The 20,950-nt window shown below is 40.5% G+C and overlaps 2 protein-coding genes across 6 annotated transcripts in view; both read left to right on the top strand.

Moving 5' to 3' along the window:
• The window catches only part of SPPL2A (signal peptide peptidase like 2A), a 28,202-nt gene extending 23,106 nt beyond the window's left edge, over nt 1-5,096 (top strand). For all 5 annotated transcript variants that reach the window (XM_062629044.1, XM_062629033.1, XM_062629069.1 and 2 more), the window contains one exon: nt 2,425-5,096. In XM_062629044.1, coding sequence (XP_062485028.1) covers nt 2,425-2,456 — 32 coding nt within the window. In that variant the 3' untranslated portion in view covers nt 2,457-5,096. The remainder of the gene's footprint in view (nt 1-2,424) is intronic.
• An 8,290-nt stretch (nt 5,097-13,386) lies between these two features.
• The window catches only part of TRPM7 (transient receptor potential cation channel subfamily M member 7), a 61,307-nt gene continuing 53,743 nt past the window's right edge, over nt 13,387-20,950 (top strand). The window contains exon 1 of the mRNA XM_062629082.1: nt 13,387-13,520. Coding sequence (XP_062485066.1) covers nt 13,518-13,520 — 3 coding nt within the window. The 5' untranslated portion in view covers nt 13,387-13,517. The remainder of the gene's footprint in view (nt 13,521-20,950) is intronic.

Genomic DNA, 20,950 nt, shown 5'->3' on the forward strand with positions numbered 1-20,950 from the left:
CTGATTGCTCTGGCTCTTTTGAGGCTTGGAATAACTTTGTCCATCATTTTAGCATGGTGCATTCATCTTGCTGCTTGTCATAAAGAGTCCTGCAGCTTCTGGGGCTTTGAGGATGGGGTTGTCCCAGAAACCTACAACAGAGATACACTTTCAGAAAGACATCTGTTTATCCCTGCCTTCAAGTTGTTGGTTATCCTTCTTCTATATGGTGGGGAGATTAGAAATGAGATGGGATGGCCTTTTTTTTTTTTTTTTTTTTCAGCCTTGTAATGTTTATGTGTATCAAAAAAAAACCCAAACAAACACCCTTTGGTATTTTTGGTTTTAAAGTCAACTTAAAAATCTGCTGTATTAAGCAGAGACTTAAAGATTTAACTAGAGGTGGTACCTCCAGCGTAAGTACATTTTGTGCTACTTGTTGTAGGATTAAGAGAAGACTCTTTGACTTTGGGACATGCTGAATTGTTGCAAATAGTGTTAGCTCTTCTTCTGGAAGCATCTTGTCAATTTAATAGGGAAACATTTTGCAAAAATGCTTACCAGAACTACCTCCTCTGCCAGTTGTTAGATGATCCTCCCTAGAAGGAAGCAAGATAACATGACAATACTTGATGTAATGTGGTGCCATGAGATGGTTTGTTGTGTTTTCCTGGAAACAAATACTTCAATCCTCATTCAAAATGAGGGTTTGACTTCTGTAATTGTAGGGAGTGGTTTGCTTTGGGTGATTTTTGATGTGGGATTTTGCTCACAGTGCAGGGTTAAAGTTCTAGATATACTGAAGTGAATACAAGGTTGTCATTGGCACAAGAGCTTGGTATTTGCAGCTGGACTGAGTGTGTGCTATTGCTGTATCGTAGTGGTTAGGTGTATTGGCAATACTAGTGCTTGCCTTAATTCTTATTGTCTTAGTTCTGACATGTGAAAAGAGGGATATGAAAAACCTTTTCTGGGTTTAGCTAGATTGATATTGTGGCCAGTAGGCTCTCCTAAGGCTTACCCAAGTGCTAGTGACTTGCTTCTGCCTTGAAACTGTCATCTCAACTTACTGCATGGCATGTTGGCATGTCTGGACCAGGAAACAGCTTGTTTAAACAAACCTGCTTTTAATAAGGTATGTTTGTACACCTTGCAGTTAAACATTTCTGTTGGCATAGAAGTGGGTATGGCACAGAGGTGGGTCACAACTAGAGGAAAAAAGTTAAAGAAATTACTCTTTTTGCTCTCTATATATGGAATTATATACACACTAAAGTGCATATAATGTGACAGTGCCAGGAGTCTGGCAAACAGTGTGTTCTCGTAAGACAAGAAAGCAAGCATGGAAATCTGCCCAGCTTAGAACCCATGCAGTGAACAGTTGTTTTACAGAAAGACCTTTTACTCCTTTTACAGGGAACCTTTTTACTACTAGGCAGAACGTGCAACTATGGAAGAACATCTGTGGGGTTTTCTACTTTTTGATGCTGAAATTATTATGCCCTTGTCCTAATAATCCTGCCATGCTGCATATATGAGCTCATTGACTTGTTCTGGTTGTCAACATCAGTTTTACTACTTCTGTATCTTCTGTCTCTGGTTGTCAGCTATCAAAACTGTCCAGTCCTTGGCCTCTTGTTGCTTATGCTTAGTTCTGAAGCCCTCAAACTGATGGGTCTCAGTTTGTCACACTAACTAATGTGTATATTACCGATGTAATTTATTCAGTGCCTTGTCCCAGGGATGAAACTAGAGTCTTCGTTGTGCTCTAGCAATACAGCAGTTGGTAGGAAAACAGGCTGCTTTTTAGTCAGGAAAAGTACAATATTGTCTTGTGTTATTCAGGTGACCTAATCAGCTACAGGAATTGGAAAGTATAATGATTTGGTTCAGATTCTCCCCTGTTGCAGGACTTTTCAATTCCATTTCTTTTGTACTTTTTAAAATAAAGGAAAATGTACAAAGAAATGTTGCAAATCAAGTAGGTTTCCACTAACTGTAATATGGCTAGCTTTTACAGTTGTGAAAAGAGAAAGCTCATCTTTTCTATGCAAGCTATTGTTTGCTACCTGTACATGTTAGGTAGGATCCTGGGTCTGTTTGCAGTTCTGCAAACCATGTCTTTGAAAAATCTGGTTTACCCCAATCATTTTTTTAATTTGTTCTCTTTAGTGAGACAGTTTTGACTTACAAGGTTAATTTCTTGTAGAGAACTTGGATCCTTGGTTGGAGAATGCTTTTGCAGTAGAAAGCATTAGTTAAAAGAGCTTTGATTATTTGGCTTGAATACTTTCTGATCTACAGAGGACTTCTTACCTGTATGCTGCTAAAATGTACTCTAACACATGTTTAATTATATTTCTCTTAGCTAACAAATACTTGGGACTGATGGGAAAACCTCTGGTTCTTTATAAAGGTACCTATCTTTTTTCTTTTTACACTTAGATGATGGAACACCTGGATTATACGGGAAATGAAGAAAGCACAGCACCAGCCAGTGAACAGCCTGGAGGACAATAACATGTAGGATCCTGATTTAAAATAGTATTCAAATTTTGTACAAATTAATGACAGCAAATTTGGTGAAGTTTTACAATAGAGTGTTTCCCACTCTGTATAAAAGGGTTTTTATTCCCATACCTATATTTTTATGGAAAATATTGTTAATAACATAAAAGTAATCAAAATAGACTTGCATTTTTACAGCCAGACCATAGCTAGTAAAACCGTGCCTTATTTTGATTTAAATAAAAGGATATTTTCTATGCAATTTTCCAAATGTGTTTCTATACAGTATATTTTTGTAAAAGTTGCTTACCCATATCAGTTTGAATGAAATTTTTTTCTTAATTTTGATTAAGACTAGTCAAGTTTCATTTAAAAATAAATAAATCACAGTACCCTTAATAGGATTTCTTTCCAGATTTTGAATACAAAGATCAATAGTAAACTATAGCAACTATAGAATGAGACTGTCGTTCCATTACTACAAGTAATTGAATAAACAGCGTGAATGTTAGTCTGTGTACTTCATAAGCCATAAAATAGATAACAGGGCAAATTTAGCTTGGGGTTGAGCTCTTCCCCACCTCCGTGCCCCCTGGTATCACTGGCTTATGCCTTAATTGTGAAAATTTTTAAGCTCTGATGCAAGTCTTCAGATTATGAACATTTAAAAAAAAAAAATTAAAGGGGGAGGTACTTACACCGTGGTCCTGGAAACTTAGGTGCAGCTTCTGGAATAGTTGACACACAAAATGATGTGAAAGGCAACAGGGGTTTTGCTCAAGAAGTGCTATTTGGGTGGGTGGGGTGTAATGTTAACTCTGGCCTGGTTCTCCTACCCATTCAAACTAGGTCTGTATTTGTGGTCTTCATTTGGCTGTGGATCAGTTCCAAGGGATGGGGGAAGACATGACAGGTTTTTTTAGCTTTTGATTCTACACTGTTTTTTTTTAAACTGTTTTTGAAAAGTCTTTGCAATTGATAGACAAAACAACAGGTTTGAATAGTGCTAGTAGTGCCTGTATTAGTTAAGGCCAGTGCATGTGTATAACTTCTTTAATCTTCATTTGGTTTAGCTTTTAAAGACTTGGAAAAGGAGAAATAGTTTAAATCATTAGTTTGCATTTGGAAGAGTTTTGAATTTGTTTGACACTTTTTCTTTTTTCAGGAAACTGCAAATTGAGGGGGTTTAGGTGTAGAAAATTGCTAACACTTTACACCAAAGAAAATTGGAGAATGCAACAACAGGAGACAGCCAAGTTCACTTAGTGCTAATGTCAGGTAGTCCTTAAAACGTTCTTTCTATTCTTCAATGAATGTCATTCCTATAGTCAGTACAAGTTCAAGAACCTGGAGAAAACAACCGAATAAGCACATGCTGGGCAGTGTCAGTGCAGAATTTCCTGCTTGTCTGAAGGTCACCTCCAAACATTTATAGTTCATTTGGGGCATGTCAGCTCCGGAAAACTTACCCAGGTTAAATCTAGTGTAGCTAGATGTACTTTGGAAGTATGCTAATGAAGACAATTGTAAATCTGTGTTGGCAGTTAACAGAGGCTTACTGCAAATTCTCTGCTTTACGTAATTTATATCAAACTTAAACTTCTGTTCCTGAGAGTCAGGAGCAGACAGTCTTCCAGTCTGTCAGTTGTTGCCATTCACACAGATTGACCATGGTGCCAGTTGATACGGGTAAGATAACCACCTTGTTTGCAGCTTCCCTAAGAAAACAGAAATTACTTACAGTTTTCCTATGTTAATTGCCCCTCTTGACTTTCTTGACCTAAGCTTGAGCTGACAGCCTCAGAATACAATGATCTTGTGCACCATCTTCAATTTTTTTGACTGGCACTTAATAAATTACAGCATACCTCAGTGTTCCAATAGCAGACTGAAAACTTGTCTTCTGATGTGTTGTCATGCTCTTTGTCAGGCCCAGTATCTGCCAAAGTTAAATAGTGATGAAGAAGTTTCTGAAAATTCCTGAAAGAGATAAAGAAGTCATAACTCATTCAAAGTCATGCACTACTCAAAGCTCTCAGAAGCTTCACAATCTATGTAATATGACTCCTTTTTCTCTTTGAAATAACCTGAATTGAGGATTTGCTACAATTTCAGCCATAAATGATAACGGAATTAATACAAATAAAGATGTTTGGCAACATAAGGCAGCATCAGCAGCTGGCTGTGGAAACTGTCTTGTTCTGTGCCTAATTGTGCTCCATGCCTGATCATGCCTGAGGTTTCACACACATGTGCTGCAGTTTAATGGGGTGTAAACTAACTTTTTTCTTTCAAATGCTTAGGTGCTTTGTTTACAAAAATTAAGAATGGAGTTTAAAATTTTATATAAATAATAGGTTAGTATTGACTACTGAAATGAGGGTTTTATAAGTTCAATAGAACTGATTGAAACACTTTTAGCAATTTTGAATGTTTTTAATAGTAAATTTGGTTGGGCTAAACACTATGTTAAAGGCCTTTTTAGTCATACACATAAAAATCTTATTACCTTTTCATTGTATGTTTACTGACAACAGCCCCCTCCCTTATGACTCTTTAAGTTATCACTTTAAGAATGTTATTAATAAATGTTTCTTGGAAAAAACCCAGTCGAGTAATTTGTTCTGATTAATCTTTTTCTTATTGTGAATGTTCATGACAAAAGTTAATACTTCATAATACCAAGTAAATTCAAAATATTTGTGGTACACACTCATAAATACATAGCTTTTTTATCCATCTTGCCTGAACTGATGGTTTTGGTGGATTGTTTTATTTTGTCTTTTTATTTTTGCAGAGTCAGGGGAAGAACTGAAGTCTGAATTGAGCTACATCAATTTTACTGGTTTAACTTAGCACATCCTTGTTACACAGCTCAAGTCGTGGGGCTCTGTGAAAGTCTGACAAACAGTGAGTTAGACATTTAGCATGGGCAAACTTCTTCATCGTAACAGGCCTACTTGCATTCAGCCTAGGAAATAGTGCTGTAAAAGCATTGTTCAACTGAATTAACTTAGCCCTAGATATGAGGGGCAAGAAAAAGCCAAGCTTTTTCCAAGTCTTGAAACCCAGGCTGGGTTGGAAATGTTGGCAGGGGAAACAAAACACTTGTTAGTGATCCTTGAGACATCCCTAGAACCTCGGGATAGTGTGTATTTAACATGTTTTCAAGTATTTTATGCCTCTTCTGTTCATATACTGGAGGTTCCAGTAGCATTGAGTCACGGTATCTGAGGACTTAAGAGGGAGAAAACTCTCCAAAATGCTTTCTGAATTTATTTTTTTCATTTTCATTTTCTTTAAAAATCATAGAAGCTACAAAGAACAGACACAACTGCAATCAGTGAACTGCACCATCTGTTCCCCCTGCATTCCCTTGTTAAGTCTGGTACATTTGATGGTAGCAAAACTGCAAATCTCAGAGGCTTGAAAATTGCAAGCAGAAGAGAGGCAGTTTCTTCTAAGGAAGGGGTTTACCATTTTTAGTTAACAAATCCTTGCCTGTTTATATCGGTCCCATCTTTACCATATAATTCCATTTAGATGTAAGAAAAAGCTTTTCACTGCGAGTGTGGTCAAACACTGGACCAGGTTGCCCAGAGAGGTTGTGGAGTCTCCATCCTTGGAGACATTTAAAATACAGGTGGACCCAGGCCTGGCAGGGAGGGTGAACTAGGCAATCTACAGAGGAGCATTGCAGCTCTACTGTTCTGATTATTAAGGTATTTTCTGCTCATTTTCCAGCTTGAATAATGTGCGATTTATTTTTTCTTGTTTTCATAGAAAATCTCATTTTATCATGACAGTATGGGTTTGGTTCACACACACCCAATATGGAATTATTTACTTTTACTAAATTATTAGATTTAAGCATACTTAAAAGTTGTCTTTGGATTTGTAATGCTTCCAGAAGCTAAAGCACTATTTTCATGTAATCCATATGCACATTTTACTCGGTGTTTTATCTTTCTAATTTCCAAGGAAAGGAGGAGAGCAACTCAGATTGTCACCCTTTTTGTCAGAACTGAGTGATCAAGGTTCTGTGTTCTTCAGAGAGGCTGATGATGGAGGCTCAGGTATCTCTGGAATTTCTCTTATTTATAAAGAATGTGCAAGATCCTGTTTCCCTGAACACAGAAGGCATTAAATAGCTGAGAATAGGGATTTTGCTTGCTGCTCAAAGGCCTTTTAACCTAGAAAGTGTTTAGATCAAAGAGCTCCCTTTCAGCTTTTTAAGAGTGTGCTCAGGTATTCTGATGTCTTTTTTTCACTCAGCTCCTTTCTTTCCTCCTATTTTCTATTTTGGGCAATACCAGCATGTTTTTTAAGTGTCTTTCCACATTACTTTGTTTTGCACAATAATAAGTTCCTCTGTTCCAGCATGAATATGGGTGTTTATGAGGTGGTTTAATCATTTGGACTCTCTTAAAAATGCAGCAGTCATACCCACCAGCTCAATCCACCAGTAACTTAAACCAATAGCTTATCTTCTGCACATCCTTATCTGTGTTACAGTCTCAGTGACTTTCTGGGTTGTATTAGTGTTCGTGTAATAACCTGGCTTAGATTTGGAAAACAAAAGAAAAGATTTTTACAGTTTTACCAGTGCACGTGTGCTGGCTCTCCTTGTGTTTTGCAGAAAGACCATGAGAATATATCAACTTCTGTATTGTATATGCTTGGGAATACCAGGAAATAAAACAGGTATTGGTACCTTTAAAAGTGCAATAATGACTCGGTTACTTTAATGTCAAGCTTTGTTGTGATGTGTCTGTATCAAAGCTGCAAGAAAATTTAGGTCCTTTTAATGTGTCTTTCAAAAGGTAAACAAACTATGGTGGGAAATTGATCCATCTTTGAGGATTTAAGGCAGACTGCAGGAAACTAGCAGCTATTCCTCTAGTAGGTGAGTATCTCTCTAGTAGCTGGTTCAGAAATATTTAAAAAGTAAATTTACATTACAGTAACAATGGAAAAAGAGCAAATGCACGCCCACTGGTGCCTTTCTCTCTAAGAAATGGAACAGCACACTTCTGCAGGACCAAGTGATACTTTTGTCAGGGTCTCTGTCAAATAAGAATTCAGTTAGACAATTAAGACTAGTCCTGTATATGCTCACCTACAGTTTTACCGTTTTGATTATGAGATACCTATCCCTGGATTTAAAAGAAATTTCAAGAAACAGCTGTGTAAGTATACCTGTGAACTTGTCTCCAGTTTATAAAAGTCAGGAAGCAGTTCATTTGACCTTCTGCCCTGTTCTTGAAAAGCAGTTTGTTTAGACTGTCACGCTATGCTGGCATTGCTGCCTGCTGCTGCCTGGCTGCATGGAGAAGCAGCACCTCTGGCTGCCACTGTTTGGGGCAGTGCCTTCATGGAAGGAGATGCTGCACCTCTGCTGCTTGCACATGGAGTATCTCTACGCAAGGGCGGCCTCGCTGCCTGCACCAGCTGGCTGCTAGCAAATGAAAACTCAAAGCAAGAATTTGTAAGCCCAAAGACTGCAGGAGGAACAATTTTCCCAGGAAAGCTTGTTTTTAGGTGTTTGTGTTTCTTGGTGTGTTTTAGGGGTTTGTTGGTTGGTTGGTTAGTTTGGGGGGGGTAGGTGTGTTCTTGGTTTTTGGTTGGGTTTTTTTTTTTAAGGTAGGCAGACACTGATAAGAACTTGCAAAGGGTCACCACTCTGGTGTAAATGTCCCCAGACTGTCCTGGTTTAACACATGTAAGTAGAGACACAGGGAGGCACACCCTTGGCAATTTTGTGCAAGATTTCGGCCTGTGTTGGTTAAACTCTGAAACATAGTTTTCTGAGCAGTAAGTAGTGTATCATATTCCCAAATGCAGGACATGCTTACATTATACTTTAATTGATGGGTTGGGTAGTATCTCTTTTTGCACACTATGGAGCACATCAAAGGAAAAATTGCGCATTTGGATCTACTGTGTGCTCTCTATCAGCTCATGAACTTGGATATCCCTTCCTATTGATATGGAATATCTTTCATGCAGATTTTAGAAGTGGAAAACTCACGCTTTCATTTACCTGATTTAGACGTGACAAGCCATACCCCAAAATAGCACTTGAGTTCCTGGGTTTACACTCTGAGCTTGGAGGGTCATGGGCCCTTTGTGTTGCCATCCGAAAGCCACTGTACAGCCTTTTCCTAGTGCTGGTCATAAGTTGCCAGTCCCAGAAAAATGGGACAGCACAAAAAGATGAGGAGCCTCATGGAGCTTCCTGATCTGTGAGTTGCAAAGTAAATGGCTGGCTTTGTAAAATGCTCTAGCCCTTATAGATGCAGTGAAAATGCCCCTTGTGCTGTCATGATAGGGTCTCAGGATTAGAGGGGCGCTGAACTCTCAACTGCACTAGTGGCCTTTGGGTGATACCAGATCAGCTCTTTTATCTCTAAAGGTGTGCTGCCTCTATGATCCCTTCTTTTAATTACTTTGTACAGTAAGATGTCAGCCAATTTTTAATACATGAGCAATTTAAATACATACATTGTATGCTGTGAGTCTCAGTCAGTTACAGGGGATAATTTGTTCTGTGACTGATAAATATGCAAAATTTTTGCACATTATTTTTACTTTAGCTTTTATGACCTGTTTCTTGAATGTACAGTTAAGGCACTTGTTTCCTTTGATGGAATACATCTCAGCTGTTAAAGGTAACACATTGTTTAGACTAACTACTTTTGTTTTTGAGGAAACTTGGCATAATGCAAAAAGATGATTAAACCTTTGGGACCTCATCAGAAGATGATGTCTCCAGTACATGAGTGTACCATGTACTGACAGTGACCAGAACTTCTGAACAATTTAAAAACTGTGAAATTACACTTTTTTAAAAATTTTATTTTTCCTGGCTTCAACAGAAACAAGTCTCCTCCTTTTAGGTTATATTTCTTAAGTGGTGTGCTTCACAGTAATAAGCTGTTTCTACTTCATTTTGAAATTACATATTTGGAATTGCTGAAAAGTTGTGTGTTTGTGATGTTGCTTTGTGTATTATCTGAGATATATCAGGCAAAATACTTACCCAGAAATGTGGCAACTCCAGCACTAGAAAAACCCTTCACAAATAACAGAGGAGACTCACAGACACTGTTAACCTGTGTCATTGTATGCTTCTTTGCCTTACTTGACCAATTTTAAACTTTCAGGTTGAAAAAATAAGTATCTCCAGTGTTTGGGAATAGCAGTTGGAACATAAAAGTGGTGAGTTGGGACTGCAGCTGTAGCTGCACGCCTGATTTACCCCAGTTTACCCAGACCTGTCAGAAATGGACAAACCTGTGGCAAAAAAAAAATCATGTGGGAGAACTCACCCATCTTAAGAGTAAGAAAAGTGAAGAAGTGAATGAGTAATACCTCTTTTCTGCCACAGATTACTTTAGTAAGGGACAAAAATGTTTTCTATGCAGAATCTGTCTGACCTTGAGTAGGATATTAACTAGATCTCCTTATCAGTTGGCATTTGTATCTGATTTAACTGCCTGAACTCCAGCACGTACGTTGAACAGCTTTAAAAGAGCAGCTGAATAATAGCAGAGTTTCTGGTAAAATTTTTTAGGGACTCAAACAAACAAGAAGTCAAACCCAAATTACTTTAATGGTAACTCATTTAATTTCTCATAAAGAGAGTGATCTATTTTACTTTTTTCTTTCTGTGCCTGAGTCAGTATTTCATCAACATGAGGGTGAGTGAGTCTCATCCTGGCTGCTGGATATTGCCAGCAGAAAACCCTGAGATAAGGGCTTCCTTAGAGAGGTTTCCTGCAGTCCTTTAGCCCTTAACTGCACTGAGATCAAGTTACAGCTGGTTTAATGCGATGTAAAACCTATTAAGGTTGACATCACAAATATTACTAGTTCTTGTGATGATTACATAACAAACTCAACATAAAGTGCCAGTGACAGACTGATAGTTTGATTTGAGATATAAAAATGAGATAGGAACCACACAGCATATTTAACCCAGTTATATTCCATTTTAGATAACAGAAGCTTGCTTCAGGTTAAAGGTCCTTAAATGCAATAAGGTTTAAAATAATGCGTTGTTATTGCCTTATTCAGAGCTGACAGTTGTTGATTTGGAAGGAGATACTGGAAGAATTTTGAGTTGACTATTGGTATGGTTGGAAGGTAACACTTCCCTCTGAGGCTGAGGTGCAGTGATTTACAGGATTTAACATCTGACTGTACGAGAAGTCACTCTTTTTGGATGACTAACTCTGCTAGCCACATCATGTTCTGTATGGCTAATGAAAGTAATAAAGGGATATAAGGTGACTTCCTTATGCCATGTGCCATCACTCCCAGGTCATGAGGGTGTACTTTACTGTGGTGCTGTGTCCTGCCCCCCTTCACAGCACTCTGAAGGCTGACGTTCTCCCTGCAGCCAGAGTGAGGCAGAGAGGATGTCGATGACTCATTTTCCTTTCATTTTCTTCACAAGCTGTTCCAGTGAAACAGTGTGCTGTCTCTCCATCTAAGCTTATCGCAAACAGTTTAACTCTTGAACAATTTGATGTCAAGCTCTTTACAGTTTTTCAGTATCAACAGGGGAAAAAAAAAGGCATGGAAAATTCCTCACCTCAAGCATGTTCTCCTAAAACAATAGCTTGTACCAGAGAAATCTCATGCCCAGGCTGGCCTCCAGATATTTTTTCCTAATTCCCTTGCTCCTTCTAACTCTTGGATTTATCATTCTCAAACACGATTACCATGTGAATCAAGTCAGTATAGCCCATAGATGAAGTCAGTATAGCTTCATATAGAATGACCTAGTTATAGAAGAACTTGCTTATTATCTTCATGTGGGATGTGAGGAGGTTTGGATTGATTAATTAGGGGAAAACATCAAGCGAGGAAGCAGACGTGGTAGTTTGTCAGAAATGCTTTATGGTATTAGCTGAAGAATTGAGAATTCCCCCATTTTCTCTGCTTTCCTTTGGAAAGTGCTTGAACCCTCTCCAGAGAAAAATTTACTGGCTTTCCACTGCTTCTTCTGTTACTGCTCTGTAAGCCAAGAACTAGCACTAGCACGTGGGAATCTGTGTGGGAACAAGTAGCTGTGAATCAGCAGGCTTTGGATTTCTTCTGCAGTAAGAGAGTGAATTTAGCCTGTTAGTTGTGAGATCTTGTACTCAGAACTGAATTAATTTTTCCCTGGAAACGCCTAATTTTCCTATTCTATGGAAATTGAGAGTCCTAGGAGCCTAATTTTCATAGCTATGTAAAATAGCATAAATTCTTGTGATGTTAACCAAGCTTTAGGAGCTCCCCTGCAGCAGAGGAACATCCTGCAGCAACACCCTAATTTTGGAGCTGAACTACCCTTGTGTTGGGTCTTCTGAAATTTGTGCCTATTGTTTGAGCAAATGGGTTCTGCTGCTACCAGAATTTACTACTGGACTAGCCCTGCTAAGTAGCTGCTAATGAGAGGCTGTTTTTATCTACAGTTTGGTTAAAGTAATAGCTGCCAATTCTGTTGCTTTCAAGTGTTTGGTTTGATTTTTTGCCCATGCATTTCTAACAATGGATCTAGTAAATTTGGTGGTTTATGGAGCCTCAGGGGCTGAAGAGTGATATTACTGTCATGGTTCACCGTTCTGTCACAACAGTGCTGACAAATGATGAGGCCTCACAATTAAAGTTGTAAAATGAATTTGAGCGTTCTGATTAAGTTTACACAAAATTATCACTCTCCTGTGGCTGTGGTATGTTAGAAATGGTACCAGGAACTCTGAGCTAGATTTAACTTGCTTTTGAACTATGTTTTAATTGCAAAGGAAGCACTGAGCTGTCTGGTTGAATATGTCCTACATAAAAATTAGTGTCAGACATAAATTTTATGTGATTTGTCTAGATTTTTTTTTCATACTTAGGGGAATACAAATAACTTGAACCAAACTTAATTGCTCTCTTTTTCTTCCCTTACAAATGCTGTTTATTCCATAATACAGTTTGTTGCAAAAGATGTAATGGAACAAGTAGTGGAAATGACTGCACGAGGCTTTTTATTCATGATACTGATTTGCCAAGTTTGCTGACTGCAGAAGGTAAGTTACTGCTCTGGGCAGTGCCAGATCTAAGCTGGGGACAGAGTTGACTGAAGTGGAAGAAATGCATCTGTCTTTTCCCATCCGAAACCAACTTTTCTCCCATTTTTCTCAGACTGAGGTGTGGGTGACCCTCTGCTAATGGTGGCACTGCCATGCTATGAGCACGATGAGCAAGAAATCTTCATTGAATCTTAACTAACTCTGCTCCCTGTTGTGTGGTTTAAAAAAGAAATAACGCGGGCTCACTTTATCGAGGCCCGTGACTTGAGATGTGCTCTGACACAGCGCTTCCCGGGGCCGCGACAGCCGGTGTCGGGGCGATGCTTTCGTGCAGAAACGGGGCTGTCGGGAGCAGCTTCCCGCTTTGAACCACGCGTTTCCAGGCAGGCGTGTTCCTGTCCCGGGAAGCTCTATGTTTAGCGTCACTTTGGCCTCTACCTCACAAACAGCACAAGGGGGGCACGGCCGCCTGCCACCCACTTGCGCTTGCTCGGGGCTCCCCCTTCGTGCGGGAAGGTGGAAGCCCTCCGCCGTGCCTCCATCTCCGGTCCTCCCTGGGCCGCCCGGCGCGGCCCGCAGCGCCACATGCGACCGAGGGGCGGTGAGCCCCGCTCCGGCGTCCCCCTCCTCCCGGGGGCGGGTCGCGCTGACGCGGCAGCGCCGCGGTTCTCAGCCGGCGGAGTCGCACAATTATGAGAAAGAGGCGCCGGGCCGAGGCTGCTGCCAGCGCTGAGTCCCGGTGCGGAGTCGAGCGAGCGCTGTCCTCCTTGTCCCGCTCCTCCCGTCACCCCCGGAGCGTTGTCCTCTCCCGGCTTCTCACCCAGCCCTCAGCTGCAGCCGAGCTCAGCCCCGATAGATGGAGACAGGCCCCGCCACCGCCGACGCCGAACCACGAGCAGGAGCTACCCGGCGCGAGGAGAACCAGAGTCGGCGCCGAGACCCAGCCCGGCCCTGAGGAGAATGGTGAGGGCGGCGGGGGCTGGGGGAAAGGGACGGGTCGGGCTGAGGGGGCGCTGCATCAGACCTGCCCCAGCCGGCTGCGCTGGGTCCCGGCTGTCGCAGCCGCCCTCATCCGCCGCGGCCCTTCTCATGCCGTGGTGCGGCGGCTGTTCCCTTGCCCTCGCCGGCTGTGAGAAGGAGGGACCCCTCGGGGCTGTCACCGCCGGGCCGGAAGAGGTGGCGCGGGCTCGGGCGCCTCGGGCCCGTCCTCTCGCGGTGTCCGGCGTCGTTCCCTCAGTGCCCGCCCGACGCCCGCGACCCCCAGGTCCCGGCGGGCCCTGCCCAGCGGAGCCGTCTGCGTGGTGCCCTCGGGGCCGGCCAGCGCTTCCCGGCTGCCCCGCAGCCCCCCGCGCCTCGGGGCAGCGCTGTGGGAGCTGGTCCTGCGCCGGGGGTTCACCGCCTGGAACCGTAACCTCTGATGAGTACTGGTGTGCCCCCCCTTCAGGGCTTTATCTGCTACCGGCGTCCATACGGTGGACCATGTGGTTCTCCGGGATGCAGCTGTTCTGATCTTCTACCTGTTTCATCTTCACGATTTCTACACCTTGTCATGGACAAGGGAGTGTGTGAGCTTCTGCAAAGAAAGCACAGTTTTAATTCCAGCTCTTCCTTCTTCTGGCTGCTGATCAGTTCTTTATCCTTAGAAGTGTCTTCCTTAATTGATATTTACAGAATTTAAAGTGAGCTATCGCATCAAGTGCTTTAAGATAATTTTGAAAATCTAAGTGGAGTGTGCATTTGCATTGCTACAGCCTGCTTGAACTTCTAGTCAGGTACTTTATTTTGTTTTAAAGGTGCTTTATTTCACAGTATGTTGTTCACAGCCGCAGGGATTCCTACCCATGAGCTTTCCGTTTTTGCCAGTATCTGGGAGCTGTGTAGAAATGCGGGCTTTTTCTAGAATCTGCCAATCCAGCAGTCTTCTAGGAAGAAGCTGAAAGTGCAGCCTTTGGTCTGACTTGAAAGAACACTCAGCATCTCCTACATGTGTGGTGCTTGCTCTTCTCAACTGAAATTTTGGGGGTTCTTTGGTTTTGTTTTTTTTTTTTAAGTTTTTGAGGTTTTTTTTGTTTGTTATTTTAGTGCTGGTGTTGGTGCTGACAGTGTAGAAACCTAGAGATTTCTTTTAACCATTATAGATCGTGGCTTGGCAGTTTTTCTGGCAATGTAGCAGTTTGCAATGTTTTATACTTACCACGTGTGTATCAACTACTTTGAAGCCACTGTTTAACAGGTGCTTTCCTGGAACTGAATATAGGACACATGCAGGTTCATTTTGCTAGGAATTTGCCTGCTGCTCCATGTCTATTTAGCAGTTTTGAAGAATTGCTGGACAGTGTCCAACATTAAATCAGGAATTATTCTGAAGAGTGAGATGTTCAGTGTGGCAATTCCCGGAGCTCAGTCTTTCTTTTTTCTTTTAATGTGTCTGTGTGGGTGAGATAAGTGTCTGCTAGATCATCTTTCATACCTTCTGGTATGAGGCCATTCTTGACTTTGCTATTTAAAGTGGGGGGGGAAAAACCCTTTGTGCATGTGGAACTGTTTAGGCTGGTTATGGACTGTTTGTACCTTAGTTTCCTGATGTTTTACTTTGATTTTATTTTATTTTTTTTTCCTTGAGCTCAGGAGCAGAAGGGTAATTTTTACTTGTCCTACAAAGGCACCTTGAAACATCACCTTGCATTTAACAGTTATCTCGCTTGTATTTAAAGCTGCTCTATCTGATCATCTACCTCCCTGCGTGGATTATCTTGGAGAGTGGTATTCTTTTGTGTTCTAAAGTTTCATTTCTTCTCTTGTCCCTCAGGGCTCAGCCTAGCTAGTCTTGCTGCCTTACCTTTTTGTCTTGTCACATCAGCCCTGCTTGTTCTGCTTTGCTGGTGATAGGCTGCAGCATCCAAACTCCTCCTCTCTTTCTCTCCTAGTTATCTTTACCACTTGCTGTGCTTCCCTTTCCAGGAAGCTTTGCACCAACACCCAAACTTTTCCTGCTTCTCTTTCATGTCCCTTCATGAAGTGCATTTCTATTAACTATTCACTCCTTGTGGACAGTCATGACAGATAAGTGTTTTCTAAACAAACCAATATTGTTTTGAACTTAAATAATTGATGCTGACACAGTAGGGTTTGGCCATATTGCTTTGCCCATTTTACACCGGTAATGCTGCAAAATAAATCTCTAAGAGGACTTGACCAAAAGTGTGTGAAGGGAGGTGGTTTTATAGTCTACAGTTTGTGTGCTGGACAGGATTTTGCAGATCAAATTCAGTTTTCTTTCTCAGAAAGAGTCTGATTCGCCTAACTAGGAGTTTAATACAAAGCTGCACACGCAGTGACACTTTTACTGAACTTGGATGCTCTTGGCATGTTGTCTGAAAGAAATCACATTCAAAGTTCCAGTCTTTAAAGACTTGAGGCTGGATTTTGAAATTGTGGCTTATGTTTTCACAAGCCACATCTTCAAAATTGTCTTGAAGAATCAAGACAATGAAATGATACTTCTCATGCCAATATGCTTAACCTGAAAAAATGTATCTTTGTCTTTTTTTTTTTTAATTTTTATTTAAACATATACTTATTTCTTTTGGAATCCCTGATTTCCTTTAACTGTGTCTACTTTGGCTGCAGTATATGCATGCCACGTTAATTTGCTGAAACAAGTAACATAATTTCTGCTTTTTTTGTCCCACTTTTTAAAAGACAAACTGACAGGAAAATCAGTGTGTGTGTTTTTCCAGAACTGAAGTTTTGTCTTTGAGGTCGCATTTTTTGTTTCTAACGTGAACAGCTTTGTCTTGGTGCATTTTAGCTTCACTGGTTGAAATTCCAATAATTGGCTTTTCAGTAGGTAAAGTAATGAATAATCTCACCCCCTGTGAGTATCTGGATAAGATACTTATTAAAAATAATGTTACTTCTTACCTCTGATACTGACAAGTAGTATTGGGCTCCGGCAAGTGAGTCTATATGCTTCATTATTTCTACAAGAAATAATCCATGATACTGACCTGACCCTTGGTGAAACTTCATTTTCTTCATGTTCTGTGGCCTGAAGCCTTTCTTCTCTATTGTATTCTCTGAAAAGTTGTTGTTGTCCTTTATTTGATTCAGTCCCATCTGTTTTGCTCACATAATGAGAATGTACAGATCATGGTGTCATGTTAGTATATTGTGATACAATTTATACTGAAAATTATCTACCTAATCCTTTGTTGCTGTTATTTTTATTACTTTAAGCCTAGCTTTTCTTTTACTTGAATTGTAGATGGTTTTGTATTTCAAGTAATGGAGAAGCTAATCTAACGAAAGAACAGAAAATGTAAACCCCCAAAACCTTTTTCTTGGCGAGCTTTTCTTCCTGACCTGGCTCAGCACAGGATTAGCTGGGCATCGGTGCCGCTGCACAGGAGAGGAGGTAGGATGTGCAGGAGACTTTTTGGTAGCAGTCAGTCATTAAACTAGCATTGCCTGGCACGCTGAACCATTGCATCTGGCTGGATGGGACCACAGACCCAAGCAGAAGTGTTCCAGAGACAATTCTCTATCACAGCTGTTGTGCTGACAAAGGGAATGCTATTTTTTTTTTTTTTTTGAGGAGTGGTGAGGTTTTTTCAGCCTTCTTTACACCTATATTTTGCCTAGCATGTAAAGTAGATGGGAGCTGTTTTAAAGCAAGGGCGTGAGCCACTTTCTATAACTACCAGGTTTGCGGGAACCACAGTACAGCTTGAGTTTGTTTTTCTCCCCAGCACTATAATTCTTGCAGGGAAGTAGGGACAGCACAGGTTGTCTAATTGCTGTTAGGCGAGCAGAGGAAATTTGTTACCCTTCTGTTTTTAATAAGAAAGAAAGGCCAGTGAACTTCTGATGGGATAATAAAATACAAAAAAAAACATGAGAGAAACTGGGGTGAATAACATTATTATACTTAACTGTATCTTTTTTATTTTTCCTTCCTGAGTATTGGGCGCAAAGTGTTCTAAACCTATGGGAAATACAGGAAGAAAAATAACTGTGTTGCTGATTGCGGTGCTGATAGTTCTGAAAAGCTGCTGCCTTATGAAAGGACTTGAATATTTGTGGAAACATGTGGAAAATGTTTTGACAACATATGGTGTGAGGATGTTGCAGGAATAGTCTGCAACATAAATGTAGTGGTTGATTGCCAAGGAGAGTTTGAAGTATGGTAACAAACTGCCAGCGCATTAGAGCAGATTGAACTTGATTTATAAGTTAGATATTTTTTTCCCCTTAACTAAAGCAAAATTAAGATGTTGCTGAGGTTTTAGGCTTGGACTAAACTTTATTCTGGGGCTGTCTGCGTTTTTGGTTTCATTTGCTTTTGGTTTTTTTTTTAATACTAAAAATTGTATCAAAGTTACAGATTATTTAATACTTACGTTATTAAGAGCAATATAGTTTTTCCTAAAGACTCTTACAAACTCCGTCTAACTCAAGCTGTTTCACGCTTTTTCTACTGTCAGATTTCCTGAACTATTTAAATTCTGTGTGTATGGGAAATGAGCATTTGCTGAGTTACTATATCCCAAAGCACCTTCATTTCATTTGATTTCAGTCGAAGGAGAGTGGCTTGTAATATGTGTGCTGGCATATCTGTTGATTTTCTACAGCTGCAAAATTGGAATTTTACAGGCTAGTTTTGTTCTGAATTGGGACTCTGGTGTGTGTAGTTGGACAACTAATGTTTTTAGAAGATCATCCAACTTCAGAAACGGCTATTGTAAACCCCTTGTGAAGCCTTATTGCTGCTTCATCTTCAACCTGTCCATGGAGATCACCAGTTTACATTCAGATACAGTCCAACTTGAAGTACTTGTTTTGTTTAAATGTCTGTCATGTAGTTTGCAAAGCTGGCAGTTGGCTAATACACAGTTTCGGAGTGTAGGTAGATGTGTGCATACAGGTTGTCTACATCTGATAATTATGCACGTGTGAATCTTATCAATGTCTAGACTTACCAGCAATTTGGAAAGGCACTTTCTGAGTTGGAGAGCTTTGGAGCTATTTCAAGGTCTGTGGCAGGGTGGTCAGGCTTTTTGCTTCCTAGTCATGGATCCAAAAGTCTGGTGTGGATGCCTCCCAGTGCTAGTGGATTCTGCAATTGTTTACTACTAATCGAATGTGATTAAAAAAGAAACCAAACTGCAGGCTCTGAGAATTTTCATATTTCTATTAAGCTCTGGTTTGCTAATTTTAATTTGTTTTTAATTTTCACTTTTTGGTTTTATTTTTCACTGACAACCTTTTAGGCAATGACTGCAGTGAATTTTTGCTGTTGGACACTAATATGTTCCTGCTTGAGAACATTTTCTCAGTTACAGCTCTAAATTCATTTAATCAGGTGTTCAGTCTTTCACCGTAATATAACTGTAATCTTTAAAGCCTGGGAAAGTGTCTCCTACCTCTCAGTCAGTTCTAACACAATGGTTATTGCAACTGAATACCAGCCTTTGTTCCGTGCATTCTTCCCACTTAGCTCTACCCAAAGAGGTACTTGTTTTCTTTATCTTATCTACTTGATTCTTGTCACCTTTGCTAAGAGGTGAACAGAAAATGTTTTCACTTTGTAGTCCCCCTACTTGTGCTGGGTGGAATTTTGCAAGGTGGCCCTGGCTGATGATTCTTACCCTAATACCTGTGAAAGTTTTTCTCCTCCGCGTACTGCAAAGTGATAATCAGTTTTTGTGAAATGTGGACCTGACTTCTAAAATGTAAATTTTAAATTTAATAAATAAATTTACATTTATGCCTTCTGTAAATTAATTTCTAGTTGCTATGTTGAGAATATTCTATTTCACAAGCACCTATTGCTTAAAAATTTCTAGACTTGGAGCACTTCTAGTATCACTTAGCAATCCATGTCCTCCCACGTGTCCTGGTTTCAGCTGGGATAGAGTTAATTGCTTCCTTCATTGCCAGTGTAATTCCGAAGACTGACCTGAAGTGCTTGAGGTGTAATTGTGTGTGTTGCAGGGTCATAATCTAAGATAGGGGTCAGGGTTGATGTTCCAAGTCCATAATATCTTTACTAGCTGCTCCCACGTCTGCCAAAACTCTTCTTTAAAGGTGTGGTTGTAATCCAGTCTGAACTCTGCTAAGCTTTGGCTGTCACTGTTCCACCTGTCTTTGTGTCTCCCTCTGTACTCAGTCACTGTTTGGGGCTATAGATTGAACAAACATCTAATCACCTTTTTTTTTTTTCTTCCCTTTTTCCCTTTTTTGAGGATTAATTATTTTGTTGGTCATTTCCCTGAATCAGCTCTCCATGTGACTCTGTAAATACCAGTGGTGGTATGACATAGGGTGGGATCATGTGCAGAGGCTTAGGAAAACGGGGTTGTGGTACCTCAAACTTGTCATGACCTGTGAAGCTGGTTTAGAAGCTTGCTCTGAGTTGTGCTTGAGAGTTGACTTGTGACATTGTATTAGTAGTGTTTGGTTACTCTATTTATCTCCCACTCTACACCAGTGTTTTCTAAGTCTTACAGCCTTCTGTGCAGGTGTGGATAGAGCTGAGCCATCACAGGTTGGGTTCTATAGCCTCTTCAAGGTATAAACCAAATTGCCTTGCAAACCTTGTCTAATTGTGTTGCAGATAGGTAGTAGCTATGCTTGAATACTTTTGTAACTAAATTCGTGTTTACACAGGATGTTTTTCTTGACCTTCTTTTCTGAATGTGTGCTACCACATGTAAGATAGCTTTTTTTTACCAAATATTCTGCTGTATTCTGTCTGTGTGAACTGACCTGCATCAAGATGAGTTTGACTCCTCCCATCAATCAAGATGAGTTTGATTCCTCCCTTCAAGTTATTGCTGTTGGCACATGATCCACGTCTGGTAACTTGCCTCGCATAACAAAATAACACTAGTTTTGGGTTGTTTTTTTTTCCTTCATGTTCTTAACATGCTGCTTATTTGCTTTTTAGTGCTATTCCCTTTCCTGTTTATCAAGAAGCTGAACCTGTTCCTTTGCAACAGGAGAGAGCAAAGCCGTGCTCTAGTAATGTACCTGACAGAGCTCAGCACAGCAGCCATGTGGCCAGGTTCAAAGATGGTCACGATGGTGTACAACATGGTTAAAATTGCATGTATATTGGCTTTGTGTAGTAAGCTTAATGCTGTGTAATAGTTTGTGGGTACAGCATGTCTGCAAAGGCTCATATTCCTTTCAGAGCCTGTCCCCGTGGCTGCTGCGGTCATGTAAGTATTTAGTGAGGCATAACTTCGGTCACCTGAATAGGTTAAATTATGCATGTGCTTAAGTGACACATGATTGGAGCCAAAAAATACCAGTTGTGTAATTACAGAACTGTTAATCAACTTTCTCTTCAATTACAAAAAAAAAATAAATCAGTTGATCTACAAGAG

Source organism: Pezoporus occidentalis, unplaced genomic scaffold, assembly GCF_034315485.1.
Source record: "Pezoporus occidentalis ecotype Australia unplaced genomic scaffold, CSIRO_AGI_Poc_V1 ctg11, whole genome shotgun sequence".
NCBI lineage: Eukaryota > Metazoa > Chordata > Aves > Psittaciformes > Psittacidae > Pezoporus > Pezoporus occidentalis.